This window comes from Strix uralensis, chromosome 24 (assembly GCF_047716275.1).
Source record: "Strix uralensis isolate ZFMK-TIS-50842 chromosome 24, bStrUra1, whole genome shotgun sequence".
Classification (NCBI taxonomy): Eukaryota; Metazoa; Chordata; class Aves; order Strigiformes; family Strigidae; genus Strix; species Strix uralensis.
The window spans coordinates 9,308,600-9,323,455 of record NC_133995.1 but is presented as its reverse complement, the minus strand read 5'-3'; the positions used below and the strand labels follow the sequence as shown (position 1 = coordinate 9,323,455).

Sequence of the window (14,856 nt, the reverse complement as noted above, 5' to 3'; positions counted from 1 at the left end):
CTACGACGTTTAGTCTATGATGCATCTTGAGCTGAGAACTTCTGGAATTTTTTACATAAACCTGTAATGGTCTGCAGACAGCTACTGAATGTTGTAGATCTGAAGCCAAGATGGAGTAAACATCGCCCCGATTCACATCTTCCAGGTGCCTGAATGATTTTTAAAGAAATCACTTTCCTTAAAAACAAAGTATTTCCAGTTCTTTATTTCCTATTGTTAATAAGATCCATAAACTGACCCTCGAAACACCCAGGTCGTGTGTCACCTGCGGTTGCTGCTCCGCCGCAGCGTCTGCGGGGCCCTCGGGCAGCCCTCCCGCTTGCTGCACCCGTGCCCAGCGTCATGCCTGAACGGCTGGGAGGCACCTCAGGGCCGAGCTGGGGCCAACGCACCCTCCAAGGCAAAGGTTTGGGGCTCTACGGGGCCAGCGCTCGCTCTGCCCTCCCCAGGCGCGCAGCTCGCGCCCCAGCCCCGCACACCAAGCTTGTCCTCACACCCTGTCTCAGTCGGCCACGCTCCTCAGCCCCCAACACCTCCACAAGTACAGGTTTGCAGTCTGACAAAGAAAGGATGGGAGGATTGCCACGTCCTCGCTCCACCCGAGAAGCCCAGGTGACATCCAGCAGCATGGAACATTCAGGGCTCTAGGGGTTTCTGGGCAACTTTGATGGAAATTTCTATAGCCCCCCCCAGTCAAAAGCAGACACGCTCCCATCTCGGGTGGGCGCACTTGGAGGGGACGAGCTTCACCCCGGCCGAGGCGTCTGTCAGTGCGGGGCCTCCACAGGCTCCTACAGCTCCCACTCGGCCGACAAAAAGATAAAGTTTCAAATAACATCCAGCACAGGAGGGAAGTGTTCCCATGTCTTCAGTTTGAAGCTGTACTGGGACCAAATGAGAAACATCTGCACTTCCCACTCAGTTATTAATTAGCACCTACAAGTCACTAGAATAGCAAGTGTAACGAGGCAAAGTTCAAACCATTGCTGAACCTTGCTGAATGCCACTCCAGGGACTGCACATGCCTGTAGATGCATTTCCTGCTACCAGGGATTATCTCCTGGGGGTTACAGCCTCCTACTCGTGCTGTGAGGGAAGGAGCAACAAACTCCTAATCCTGCTCTTTTGTACCGTTATTGCATATTCCCATTCCTCGTGCTTACTTCCTTTGTGTTGTAATTCCACCTTTCTCTGTCTCACTGCACAGGAGCTTTTCCAGGCTGGTGATCCCTTTCGTCGCATCTCCTCTGCTTCTGTCTCTCTGAGATAAGGTGAGCAGTCATCCTCAAAGTACTCCCCAGTATTATTTGCACAAGTCGGTAGCACCAGGTCGTGACCTGCATCTCGCCCATTCCCTGCTGGACCCGACCTGCCCGACTGGGCCCAGCGGAGACACGGGGCTGCTACCGGCCTCTCCCCACGCCCAGCACCAGAGCGGGCCCTGGCTGGTCCCAGCCTCACGCCCAGCACCACGCGACGCTGCTACTCCTGTAGGTGGATTTTGGGTCAGGCTCTCGCACTAGGGCAATACCAGTCTGGGTTTGTACGAACGCACGTTCTCCAGTTCCGAATGCAGTGGATTTAAGGAGACAACTTTAGTAACAGATAATTCACAGAATCACATTAACCTTGTCGATTGCCTTTACCACCTTCCTGAAAAGAACACTTCATTATCATGCAGATGGAAATAATGCATTTCTAGACACCAAAACCCAGAATACTTCTGATGTTTGTATAGCATCCAAATCCATACTCATAAGACACCAGCTGTTTGTCTGATTGTATTTACTACCAGAAGTCAGTAATGAAAAGGCACTGAAGTAGAACACCGTAAGGACCAATATTCAAGTGTACCATGATCTGAGAGCGCTACAATTCAAGCTTTACATTTTTTATACAGGTAACTGAAGAGATATGGCAATCCAGAGCTTAAAGGAATTAACTTTTTAACCATATCTGAGGAAAATAATTTACAATGTATCAAGCTACACAAACTAGACTGCTATTCAGCAAGTGAAGAGTGTCACAGGATGGATAGTAAACACACTAGTGGCTTTCAATTTGAAGGCGTTACATTCAACTGAGAGCAACCAACAATTCATGAAAAATTACAGGCTTGACAAACACACATATTGCAAAGTAGCTTTAAGCAAGCATTTGTAAAGGTAGCTATGAAAACACGCTTTGAAAGATCGCTGTCAGAGAGAGCCCAGAGTTATGTCTGACAACCTTGGTGTGCCTTGCAAGTGAGATTGCATTTCCACAGAAGGTCACTACTGTTAACACGCTGCATTTGCATGGGACAAAAAAAGCAGAGTGACATAAGCCTGAACAAAAGCTTGCTATGGCTGTATTTCATGTTGAAAGCTACACCTAAACTAATCCCCGACCACGGCAACGCGCCCCCAGCCGGACCTGCACCCTAAGCAGCAGTGCCGAGGGACAGCTCGAACACGGGTTTTCACAGCCAGCGTGGGCCAGTTAACACAAACCCCAGCACCCCTCGACTGGCCGCACCCACGGTGACAGTCCCCTTTCTCCAGCAGTGCCTCTACAGCCTCTTCCACCCCACACTGGCAAACACCCTTCCCAGAACATTCCCCTTTTCCCCAAAACCATCTGCTCTTGCTTTTAAAACTGATCAGCTCGGAAGCCAGGCTGCCGTATTCAACTACCACTGCTATGGCACCTGGGAGCAGCTCCCGGTCCCACCGCGGCCCAGAAAAGATTAATTTAACACAGTTCCAAATACCAATTAGCAACTAAGATGAATTACCTAGAACTCTAGTTTCGGTGACGGTGTAACAGATCAATACAAGTCTACAATCTTCCCCTTACCGCATCTTCCCCTCCACCTTCTGTTCAGCAGAACTAAATAAGGAATTTACTCTCAAATACAAAGAAAAATATGAGCTCTTAAGCCAAATCTAGTACTCTCAGGAATACTACCGCTTTGAAGAAGAAAATTGTTTCCATTCAGGGAAAAGGATGTGATTTAACTAACAGCCCATGAATGTGACAAGATATTCCTTAAAAAGAAGCATCGTGAATTAAAAAGAACCACAAGAATGAATTCAGAGACCTTAAAACTGAGCAACAATCAAAACTAGAGGAAATTTTTCAGCTGTAAATCTGAATGCACAATCCTTGTTATATTTTAAGATTTTTTTTTTTTAAGAACCATCAGCTGAAATCTATCTTGAAGCAGATATTTCAATAATAAAGGAGCACGGTGCATAGCACGTTATACAAGTACAGCTTGTTTGCTTCAGGAATTTTCTAAAAAGACAGTTTATTTTTAAAGTGCCTTTGTTTTATAAAAGCAAAATGAAAATTCTTTTTTAAAAATTGAGGAAATTATATCTTCTGAGCGTGATAAAAACCAGCCATTTTCTACAACTGACTAGGCATTTCATTAAAGGCAGCCGAGAATTCAAGAGCAGTATCTAGAGAAAAACGACGAAGATGAAATATGCTGTTGAAATCAGGGCTTCTAATAAAGGTTCACGTTTATTCCATTCTTGGCTTCACTCACACAGAAGAGAAAGCCTCTGCCACTGCAGAGTAGTGTCAAAATGACAGTTTCAAGGATTTTAAACAAGTTCTATGCTGGCCTGTAAACCCAGGCTTTTTTATTTTTACATAGAAAATCAACATAAACATACATGCCAGAATTTCAATCAAACCTGTCTACCTGAATGAGAAAATTTCCTTGCAGGAATAACTGGACTGCGAGTGCTTGATCGTTCAGCCCTAGCGCTAATCTCATTCCCCTAAAGCAGGGGACAGGGGTGCAGAGGAGGGGGGTGTGGAGACGAACACCCACCACACCACCCGCTCTGCCACCGGCTCCAGGTAACCGCCGGCCTCACCCTGCACTACTGAGAGACACCAACCAACGGCACAGGGAAGAGAAGGGCTCTCCTGAAGGGAACAAAAAAGTACAAATTAAAACCCTGGTGTTAAGCAGCACAGTGGCAAAAGCCACACGAGGCCTCGTTATCATTTGAAACTAACACGCCAAGAAAGAATAGAATAATTAGAGTGCATTCACAGTGAAATCATTAACACAGTACTCATCGCAGCAAAATTTAAACAAAGGGGTATGTGAAAGGGAAAGGCAATATGTTCTATGCCAACAATAATATGTTTATATAAAGATGAATATGAGAAACAAGATTGTAAGTTACGTGCACGTACTAACGCCTGTCCCTTGGCGAGGGCCTGGCAGTCCTCGCACCCACCCAGCCGAGGCGCGAGCTCGCTGCTGCAGGACACACCGCTGCCACTGCCCGGGAGACACGGCAGCCTCCAGCGGAGAGCGCCCCCTGTTCCGTTCCCTCCTGCCAGACTGCACATCTGTCTCCTGCCCGGTTTCATGAACTGGGATACCCTACACGTGCGTTATAGCAACCCTGTGTGTTCTGGGCTTTTCTTAGTGTGGTAAAACGAATCAACCTTTCCTCCTTTTGTGTAAAAACAGATCAGTTCCCCACGCACACCCGAGGAGGGAGGGCAGCCTTCCACGCCAGCACCCCCCACCCACCGCGCACCAAGGGCTGAAGGGCCCGAGCTGGCTGCCTCAGCTCCTCAGACTAGCAGAGTAACGCAGCAGCCTGTTTAATCACCGCGCTGGCCTGCTGCCAGCTTCCAGAGAAACACAGAATTAGGGTAATGCCTTTCCTCCGAGAGGCAAAATTATCCTAGTGTGTACTCTGATCTCTGTTTTAACACGGCACATTTAGAATTCATCTGATTTTGCGAAAACAGCCTCGGAGTGCGGCGTGCCCTCCTCTCTGCCTTAATTGCCAAACATGCAAATGTTTACCCCCACATGGAGGCTTGTACCTACCTCAAGCACAAGAGAAAATGTAAATGAACCTTATATACTCAGCTTGGAGTATTATGTCTCAAGTGCTGAATCCTGATCTGAGTCACTGTATTTGTCATCACCGTTTTCATTCATTCTGCTCTGGAGAAGGGACCCCCATACACCAGCCGACTTCTAAACACTTCCCTTAACTCCCGTCGGTAACGGGGGCAGCAGGGATCGATCACCACGCAATTCCACGGTCACGTGAGGAAACACATCCAGCAGCAAGCTGGCTTCTTGTAAGCTCATACGAGATCCCGATCAGGAGAGCGTTTTGGTAAGATAAGGCCTTGCTAGCTTCAAGATCCTCAAGTCCCAAGAGCACTGCATGATTTAGTGAAAGATACTGACTCAAAAAAGATTCGTTTGGTACCGAGAACCGCAGAGTACTACATCCACCTGTCAGTCACCTCATCCTCTGTACTAACGCGTCGTAACTCAAATAAAGCAACAGCTCTGAAGTAGCTCGAGGTGTCACGTCGCGAGGCTGCGGGCTACGGCCGAGCGCACACGAAGTGGCAGTGCGCACCAGCTTCGGACTGGGGTGTGCCGTGCTATGGTAAACCCACGAAGGACTGAAAAAATAAAGACCCCATGAGCTCCACAAACAGGAGCTGGGAAGTCCTCCTGAGCCCCAGCTGGGAGAAAAACCACCAAAGCACGAACTGACACCTTGCTGCAGGCCGGGCGGTCCAGGCTGGAGACAGGGAACAAATCCCCCCGTCGGAGGAAGGGCTCCAGCCACGACTGTCAAAGCCAGCTAGGAAACAAATACAGGGGGAAACGGGGTTTAACGGGTTCGGGAGAACTGAGACTACTAAAAAAAAATTCAGTCTGAAGGGGACTTTCCGTCATTTTAAATCTTGCTGCACTGTTTGATTAAAGCCCAGTTTTGACCCAGTGGCGCCAACACTCATTCTCTCAGTAATCCAGGGACAAAACTACGCGCTCTGGAAGCGCCTCTCAAGTGGAAGAGCTACAAGGCTCTGCCCGCTTCTTCCCAACTGCTAGTTACAGCAGCCATGAAACCATAATAATTGCCACAGAGTAGCTGTATTCATCAAAGCTCCTTAGTTTGGAAGGAAAACACATTCCTTCCTACGTAGTATCTGGCAACTCAGGCTGCAGAAAGAGGAACTTGCAGATAATCAGTAACTTTAAGTCTGCAACCTAGTTTTGATGTATTTTGGCTACCATGCTGCCATGAAGAAGGCAGGCATTCAAAGTTAGACTGATGAGTATTTTAGCAAGCAGGCCCGCCTGCACAGACAAGCATCCCTCTGGTAAATCTCAATGCCAAATGCAACTCGTAGGTACCTTCGGAGGATGAACTTCGCACTCAAAGACAATGGACTTGACTAAAGCAAAAAACTTTGGCTTTTCCTTAACAGAAATAAAAGAACCCGCGGCAGTGCCAGCCAGTGACAAGGCTAATGGACTAATGCGAGTACTACTGGGCAGGGAGGGTCCTCGAGCCACACAGCAGTCATCGTTTGGATGCATGTAAGCAGGCGATTAGCTCGAAACCAGCACTTACCAAGTGTGGCTAAAATACAAATGCACTCGTTATGATGAGCCGGCCTGCACTGGCCCGCGTGCACATACATACAAATATCCCATTGCACAAAAAGCCTGATTTCTGTGTACTGCCGTGGTGCTCATCTGACCAAATGATGATGAATTGCACAAGAACAGAGGTACGGTTATCATCTCAAGCATCACCTAGAACGAAGGGATATCTAACTTTTACTTAGACAGCTCAGATCCTGGCCTGAGTCCAAGCGCACTGGCAGAGAGCTCGAGACCGGCCTCTGCAGACTTTGCCACGCCAGCCCCTACTGAGAGCGGACCCACAGATTGTCCAGCCAGCCCACACGCGCCCGAGCCAGACCTCGTCTGGGGCACAGCAGCCCGCGGCACACTGGTCTTGTTCTCCCCCCTCAGCAAGGAAGGGCAGAGCAAGGCAGGGAAGGACAAATTTCTTCATCAACAAAATGGTCCATCATTTGTGATGCGCAGTTAACAGATGGCGTTCAAATTAACATTCATATCTTTCAAGTGTCTTATCAAACAAGACTAAACAGCATCTTGAAATTTCCATTTTAAATTTTCTATGAGCTTGCTAGAAGTATCAGACAGATTTTACTGCTGTCAACTAAAGCTGTTGCTGCCTTTAATGGACTACACCACTACTTGAAATAAAGCAGCCCAGTCCCCTGACGTGCTGTTCAAGACCACTGGGACACCCGCACAGGCCTCGCCTGGAGACGGAGCCAGCTCTTAAACACCGAAGTTGCCTTTCTAAAACGCAGAGGCAGACCACGAGCATCAAGGCCTTACACGCACCCTAAAACTCAGAGACAAGGGAACAAGCTCCATGCTGCCATGGTAAAGACCCCTGAAGTTGGATCCCCTCAGACTTGTCCCAAGAGCACTCAAATCAGAAGAGCCGCTGGGCACACGAAGGGCCGCCGGCAGAGACACTCCACGCCTCTCAACACCAGGGTTCATTTGAAAGCGCGCGGCTTTGACTGGAGAAAAACATGAAACATGGGACCTTAAAAACGAGTCACGCCATTACAGGTCTCTGAGAACTCAGACATGCTACGTGCGCTCCACGGAGCCCTCGCTCGCTCCACCACAAAACCCCTCACATCCTCCCGGGGTCAGCGAGCCGGCGCTGCCCCACATCCCCAGGGTGGAAGGGAAGCCAAACGCCAAGTCACAGGTCTCCACAGAGAGCACCCTGTCAACAGCTTCCCTAGTTACACGTACCCTAACTGGAGCACTGCCACTGAGCGCCGCTGTGGCAGCCGTGCAAAAACACAACCAAGAAAAACAGTATGCTTTGAAATACTGGATTTAAGGACACGACATCTAACGCTGAAAATTACTGCAAAAATCATCTGATGTGGTAAATAGGCTTGCAATATGTTCCAGCATGGGAAAAATTGCTTCAGTTTGATTTGTTCCAAAAGTTATACAAAATCAGCATAAAAATGCTAGCTCTTTTTTACAACTCAACCTAGCATTCGGTTTACAAGCTCTGGACAAGTATGCTAAACGGCACAGGTCTTTGCAAGACTCCAGCAGCAGTTTCCTTCTGCTGAGAAAACCATTCCTGCATTTTAACCAGTTACTAACCCAGGGGAGAATTCTGCTCTTCCTTCGGCAGCTCCACCGCCACACGAGAGCTGCCTTCAGAGTCTGTCAGTACCTTGCTGGGAGTCTACCTGAAAATCCACTATGCCAAAATACTTGGGTTTAATTAAACCAACCGGTGAACCTTCAAAAACTAACAGTCTTGCTTCTAAAAAGCAACCCACTCTCCCCGTTAGATGGTATTTATTCACGTGCCCAATCATTTCATTCTTAACTACAGTTTTAGCTGGAATCAGAGGTCAGTCCTGTTGATCTTCTGGACCCTTGTCCCATGGCACCGCGCTCCCCCCCCCCCCCCGCCTTCCCCACCAGTGATGATTTAGGGAACAGGCAACGCGTTGCCGTCCGGTACCTCCTGTTTGGAACTCCTAAGGAACATCACCTGGTTCAGGCCATTTTCTACTCTTTGCTGTATCACCTTCTTCTAAATCTTTTCTGCCAGTTTTAACTTGACAGCTGGAGATATCTCTCTGCTATGGAAAGTCCCCGTACAGAAATACCCCTATTTCCCTCCATGGTAAACACAAGAAATCCCTTTGATCTTCTAACTATAGTTTCATCTTCCACAAGCTTTCTCATTTTATAAGAGATTTATTATTATTTTCCATCTCACCTAATTTGCTCATCAGTTTTTTTTAATCCTATTTTACATTTAACTTGCAGCTCTTTGTTCTTTTCTATTTTCTTCACTCAGATGGGATTTCCAATTTTGGAAATAAAGACATCTTCCCAAGCCTACCAGGGCTCTGTAGGTGCTTTTAAGGTGTGGGTTTATTTCTGTTTTGTTTTTTAATTTGTTTAGCAGCTGATATGCATCAGGACTAACTGCACAGTCTCTAGACAGAAGATGCGTTTTCATCAGCGGTCAAACAAGGAAAATGTGATTTAAATTATCTATCACCTAAAGTCAAAAAGCAACGCAGCAGTTACGACAGAAGTACAAGGTGTTAAACAAGGAAGCTGCACAAGAAATATTACAGACTTCGGTTGTGGAAATACAGGTATCGGCTGGGACTCAAACAGGGTTTTACTGAAGACAGTTCCTTTTTAACGCACCAGGCTCACGCCTGGATTGCCCGACCAGGAAAGCGGCAAATCCGAAGCTTGTTACCCCGTGAATCATTAGCTCGTGTGACTGCAGGTACCACTATTCAGCATTAACCTGACGTTTGACAGGCACGTTGATAAAGAAGATTTTACCACAATGATCTGATATCACTGCTAATTAAAGCGTACTCAAAATTAACCCAAATCTATGGAAAAAGAAAACCCAGAGTTTGTTCTCGGTGTCTGGCAAATTAGAAACCGGCAGAGGAGAGCGACGGCATCCTGGCGAGCCACCTCCCCCGCCGCACCTGCCCGGCTCCGAGCAGCCGATCGGGCGAATACCGGGAAAAACCACGAAATGCTGTTTCTGCGAGTGGCGGAGAGCCGCTGCCGCCGACACACGGCCCCGGGCAGGGACCTTCCCGGGAGCGACCGAGTCACCCGAAAGCTCCGCTCGGCCACGCAGGCGACCGCCGCTCGCCCCGCCGAGCCGCGCACGGGTGTCAAACGCGAACTACGGCGGCGCGGAACCAAGCGCCCCCCCCCCCCCCCCCCCCCCCGCCCCCCTGCCCTCGGGCGCCGGAGCCGGCGGGAGGCAGCAGCCGGGGACCGGGCCCTCGCCCCGCCGCGCCCGGCGGAGCCCCCGGGCGAGGCCCCCGGGACCGGCCGCCCGGCCCCGGCGGCGGGACGGAGCCGCGGGAAGCGAGCGGCGCCCGCCAGCGCCGCCGCGGGGCCGGGGCGGGACGCCGGGGCCCCCCGCGGGAGCGGGGCCGCCCCGTTCGGCGGAGGCGCCCGCCCGCGGCCGAGGAAACTTTCCCAGCCCGGCACCCGCCCCCCCCGCCGCCTACCCGCGGCCCGGGCCCCGCCGCCGCTGCCGGGCGGGCTCTCCCGCACCCCGCCGCGGCCCTCCCGCCCGCCCCGCAGGGCGCCGGCGCGGCGGGGCCTACCCGCGGCCGGCTCGGCGGCGGCGGGGCGCGGGTCCGGCGGGCGCGGCGCGGCCTGCGGCGGGCGGCTCACCTGGGCGCACGGTCTTGAGGCGCACGGGCTCCCTGAAGTGCCGGACGACGGCCAGCGTGTCGCGGTGCGTGAGGCCGCTGACGGGGGTGCCGTTCACCTCCAGCAGCACGTCGCCCGGCGCCGGCGCCTTGCCCGAGAGCAGCGCGGGGCCCGGCGCGCCCTCGCCGCCCGGCGGCAGGCGGCCCGCCAGGTACGGGAACTCGCCGCGCTCGGCGCCGCCGCGCAGGAGGTCGGGGTCGGGGCCCGCCGGGCCGCCCCAGGAGACCACGCACTCCTGCACCTTGCTCAGCCAGTGCCGCTTCTTCCGCAGCGTCTTGGACATGCCGCACCGCGGGGCGCCGCTGCCCGCCCCGCCGCCGCCGCCGATCCGACCCCGGCCGCGGCTGCCGCCCGACTGCCGCCGCCCCGCCGAGGCGGCGCCCCGCCCCCGCCGCGCGCGCCGCGCCGCGCCCCGCCCCCGCCCCGCCCCGCCCCGCCCCGCCGCGCGCGCCCTCGGACCCCCGCCCCCGCCGCGCCCCGGCGGCCGCGCCTGGCCACGCCCCCGGCCCCTCCCCTGGGCGGGGCTTGTGCCGTGACGGGCAGCGCGGCGGCCCGGGCCGGGCCTCGTCGGTCCCCGGCCGTGCTGGGCGCCTCGGCCCCGCCAGGGCCCCCCCCCGCCAGAGCCGCGCCGCGGGCCGAGTGTGGCCCCTTCAGCCAGGAACAGCCCCTCAGGCAGGGCCCGCCTCGGGCAGATCTGCCGTCAGTCAGGAGCGGCCCTCAGCCAGGAACCCCCTCAGTCAGCGCCCGCCTTGGGCAAGATCTCCCCTCAGCCCGGAGCTCCCCTAAGGAGCGTCCCTCAGCCCAGAGCTGCCCTCAGCCAGTGCTCACCTTGTGCAGGATCTCTCTCTCCTCAGCCAGGATCCCCCCTCAGGATCTCTCTCTCCTCAGCCAGGATCTCTCCCCAGGATCTCCCCTCAGGATCTCCCCTCAGCCCTGATCTCCCCTCAGCCAGGGCTGTGCTGTGTGGCGGCAGTTGGGAGCCCCTCGGCCGCAGGGAGGGCCGCCCGCCTTCCCCTCTGCCGCTCAGCTGGTACCTCCCCGTGCCACCCCCGGCGCTTCACGCCGGCCTTCGCTCGCTGCTGAAGTGGGGTGCGCCTGCACCCCTCTCCCGGCGGCCTGCACCCCTCTCCTGACAGCCTGCACCCCTCTCCCGGCAGCCTGCACCCCTCTCCCAGCAGCCTGCACCCCTCTCCCGGCACCCTCGTGTCTGCACTTGCTGCCTGCACAGCTAAAGAAGCCGCAGAAGCTGCAGCCAGGCGGTTCAATGCTGCTTTGAGCATGTCGGGCCAAAGCAGAGGTCAAAACGATGGCTACAGTTCAGATATACCCGTGAAGACATTTTTTTGAGTGGAAAACATAAATCCAGCGCGTTTGATCTCCACGTGAGCTTTTTTATTTAGCTGCATATCAAAGCTTTGGGTACAGCAATTAGCTCACGCCAGGTATGGATTACACACCGGGTCCGCGCCATGAAAACACGGCATTTGGGAGCGTAGCATGGCTCCTTAGCAAATGAAACCCTGGAAACGAACCACAGGAGAGTTCATTCAAAATCAATGTCACCACTGTAAAAGCTGAAAATTAGTCCTTTGAAAGATTTATGATACAAATTGCAAATTTCTCTGCTCAGTCCTCTTAAGTTGCTTTTCTCTTACTCAGAGGCTGAATTTCCCCTGCAAACCTTTTTTGACATCTACAATGTTTTAGGAGTGTCTTGAAGGCTCCAGCTGTGCCCTGTGGGCTGAAGTCCTGCTGAGCAGCGGGGCTGCATTAAATCCGAGTCCTGAGAAGGTGTGGCATTGCCATTGTTTGCAAATAAAGAGGTGTGACTTTGCATAACTCAAATACTTTTCCTTTCCATAGGAGGAAATGAAGAAGCTGGTATCTGCAGAGCCCGAAGAATGTTTGCAGAGCTGTAAAACAATGGAGTTTTGTTTCCCTTGCTGTGTCCCTGTGTTCACCACAGTTTGCCCAACAGAGCACATTACACGTATCCCATTTCAACACGGAAAGTTTTGCAATGGTAAATAGCAGCGAGGGGTTAATTTCTGTGTAGTAGGAAAACCACTAAGAAACCTGCTCATAACAAATACCAGTAACCTCTGCTGCTCGGTATTTCGCAGTTCTTGCAGATCCCTCTACCTTTAAGGCCTGTTAGCCTCTGACTTAGAGAGTAGCTATTACCAAAAAGCAAATACTCCCCCCTGAAATAGAGCCCCCAAAATAGTCTCCCTGAAATAGTCCCTCCCATAACACTCCTCCCTTGAAACAGTCCCCTCCCAAAATAGCCCCCCTGAAATATTCCCCCCCAAAATAGTTCCCCCCCAAAACATGCCCCCCCGAAACACTCCACTTTCTTCTAACCTCTACTTCCCTGTGGCCTACCACCACATTTTGGCCTCCAATTTTTCTGGCCTCCCTCCCCTTTTCGGCCTCCCCCCCCTTTTCAGCCTCGCAGCCCGTTAAAGTAAAAGGTGGTGACTAAAGGGGGGCGAGTAAATGGTGGTGAGTAAGGGGGGGCGATTAAAGGGGCCTCGGTAAAACAGTGTAATCTAAACTTGTTTGGGGACATTAACCAAATGCTCCCAGTACATCCGAGGTGCGATGCTCTGGCGTTAGGGAGCTGCAGCGAGCGCGGGTTTAGCTCATTGTGTTGGGTGCGATTAGAAGTACCTGGGGCTGCCTGCCAACAGGCACAGGAAAAACTGCCAGAGATAAATTTTCTTTCGCACTTGCAGAATGGAAGCAAGAAGGCTGAAAGCTTTGTGGTGTTCGCGATCAGGACATTAAAAGGGACACTGTCACATTACTTAAAACCAACCTTCAGTATTTTACAGGGGAATTGTGACACCAGGCGTGATCCGTAATTTATGAGCCGCCGCCAGTGGCCTGTGCCAGACGTTCCAGAGAAGACCCGCAGTGGTGTGCGGACAGCACAGACATCTCAAGGAGGGGCTGAGTGGCCTTTGGCTCCGGGGTCAGCAGTTTATCCACCCCCCTCACAGAAGGGATGGATAAACTTACCGCCCCTTATCTTAAGAAATGCGACTCCGTCTTTTCACTGGCGGAGACTTTCAAACCCCGCAGTGAGATCCCCGCTGTGTTACACCCCTGACACGGGGCACAGCTCCGGAAATGCTGAGCTTGACGTGCTGGCTAATCACACTAATGACAAACGCAAGCCATGAAGCTGTGCTCCTTCGGCGAGAGTCCTGTTCTCTTTAGCAGGACGCTTCAATGTAAATCTGAAAGCCAAAAAGAGCTCCCTAATCCTCTGTAAATTTTATGAAGCTCCCCACCACCAGTACATTGAGCAGGTGAGCTGTGCGTCGTGTGAACGATCATCCTCTTGTGGAGCTGCAGGTTTACCTTCCCGTCCCCGTGCATTTGGAGAGAGCCGGCAGTGGTGGTGAGTGCCTTCAGGTTCTCAGCACCATTCGCTAACCCCCTCGCCAGTGCCCGGCATGCGGCTGCGCTGGCACCCTGTGCAAATCCAGCCGATGTGTGAAGCCTCTCGGGGGGCTCCCTGGGGCCCTGCCCTGGGGTCCCTGCCATCACCTCTGCTGGGGGGAGACGGGGCAGCCCCCCGGGCCACCATGCTGTTTCGGGGTAGCCCACCCCACACAGCACATCTCTCCCCACAGGACCTGCTTCGCTGTTCCATCACGAACAAACTGAAACATAAACAAACTGCTTGGGAACCGACGGACAACTTTAATTCTCATTTGTGCCACATGACGATGAGTACGTTCGTCCTGCTTTCCTTCCTCCCTCCTGACTACTCACAGCAGCTCACAGGCACGTGAAGAGTCTGCACTGCCTGGCAGGGATCAGCAGGAGCGTGCTGTGCACCGCCACCAGCCCCAGCCTACCGAGGTGTGAAGAACTGTGTTTACTGAGCGCCAGCGTTTGAAGTCTCAGTGAGCACAAAGGGGCCATCAAAGAGACATCAGAGCTCCAGCATCTCGGATCGTCACCCGTCATGTCACGGCAGCTGCCATCCCTCTCTGCTGTTGGCATCAGGTGCCAGGAAAACAGGGCGCCGAGCTCTGCCACATCCCAGCTGAGGAAATAAACTGCTTCAAGGCAGCACAACTTCTTGGGAGGCAGGGAAGCAAAGTTTGTTTATCACACTGCCAAAGTTCAAAGGCAATCAAAACAGCGTAAACATGCCAGACTGCTGTTTAACTAGAGCGTGGAGACACACTTTCTCAGAGAGGACAGAAAGGGATCTGTGGCGTTACATTTGGACTCCTCTGAAGTCCTGATCCTAGTGCCCAGCACTCGCTATGCAGTTCCTCAGTCCCAGGCTTAGAGAGACCCAGACAGAGGCAAAATACTCACACAACACATACACACAGGAAATAAGAACAATTCCATCCTCAGCAAAGGTGAAATGAAAGCAAGGTGCACCAGCACAGAGCACGTGCAGACATTTGTATGTGTAGAAGTGTGTTATTTTCTGCCCTCCCAGTGACCGAGCACGCAGGAGCTCCGGCCGTCTCACAGCAGTACTACCCGACCACAGCGCTGTGGAGCTTTGGGAGAACCGGCGGTGATGGTTGACTGCGCTGCATTAACTGAAAACAAAAATAGTTGTCAGGGAGGAGCAGTAGGCACACCGTTCCTCCCTAACAGAGGCACTCATCTCAAACACGGGGTAGCAAATTATTCAGTAAGTTATGTGCCTCTAAGGAAGCATAAACACATCACAGCTG

General features: G+C 52.7%; 1 protein-coding gene across 4 annotated transcripts in view; it reads right to left on the bottom strand.

Annotated features, from left to right (window-relative positions):
• Window positions 1–10,480, bottom strand: part of MAGI3 (membrane associated guanylate kinase, WW and PDZ domain containing 3) — a 72,875-nt gene extending 62,395 nt beyond the window's left edge. For all 4 annotated transcript variants that reach the window (XM_074893572.1, XM_074893573.1, XM_074893574.1 and 1 more), the window contains exon 1: window positions 10,100–10,480. In XM_074893572.1, coding sequence (XP_074749673.1) covers window positions 10,100–10,421 — 322 coding nt within the window. In that variant the 5' untranslated portion in view covers window positions 10,422–10,480. The remainder of the gene's footprint in view (window positions 1–10,099) is intronic.
• Window positions 10,481–14,856: the final 4,376 nt, after the last annotated feature.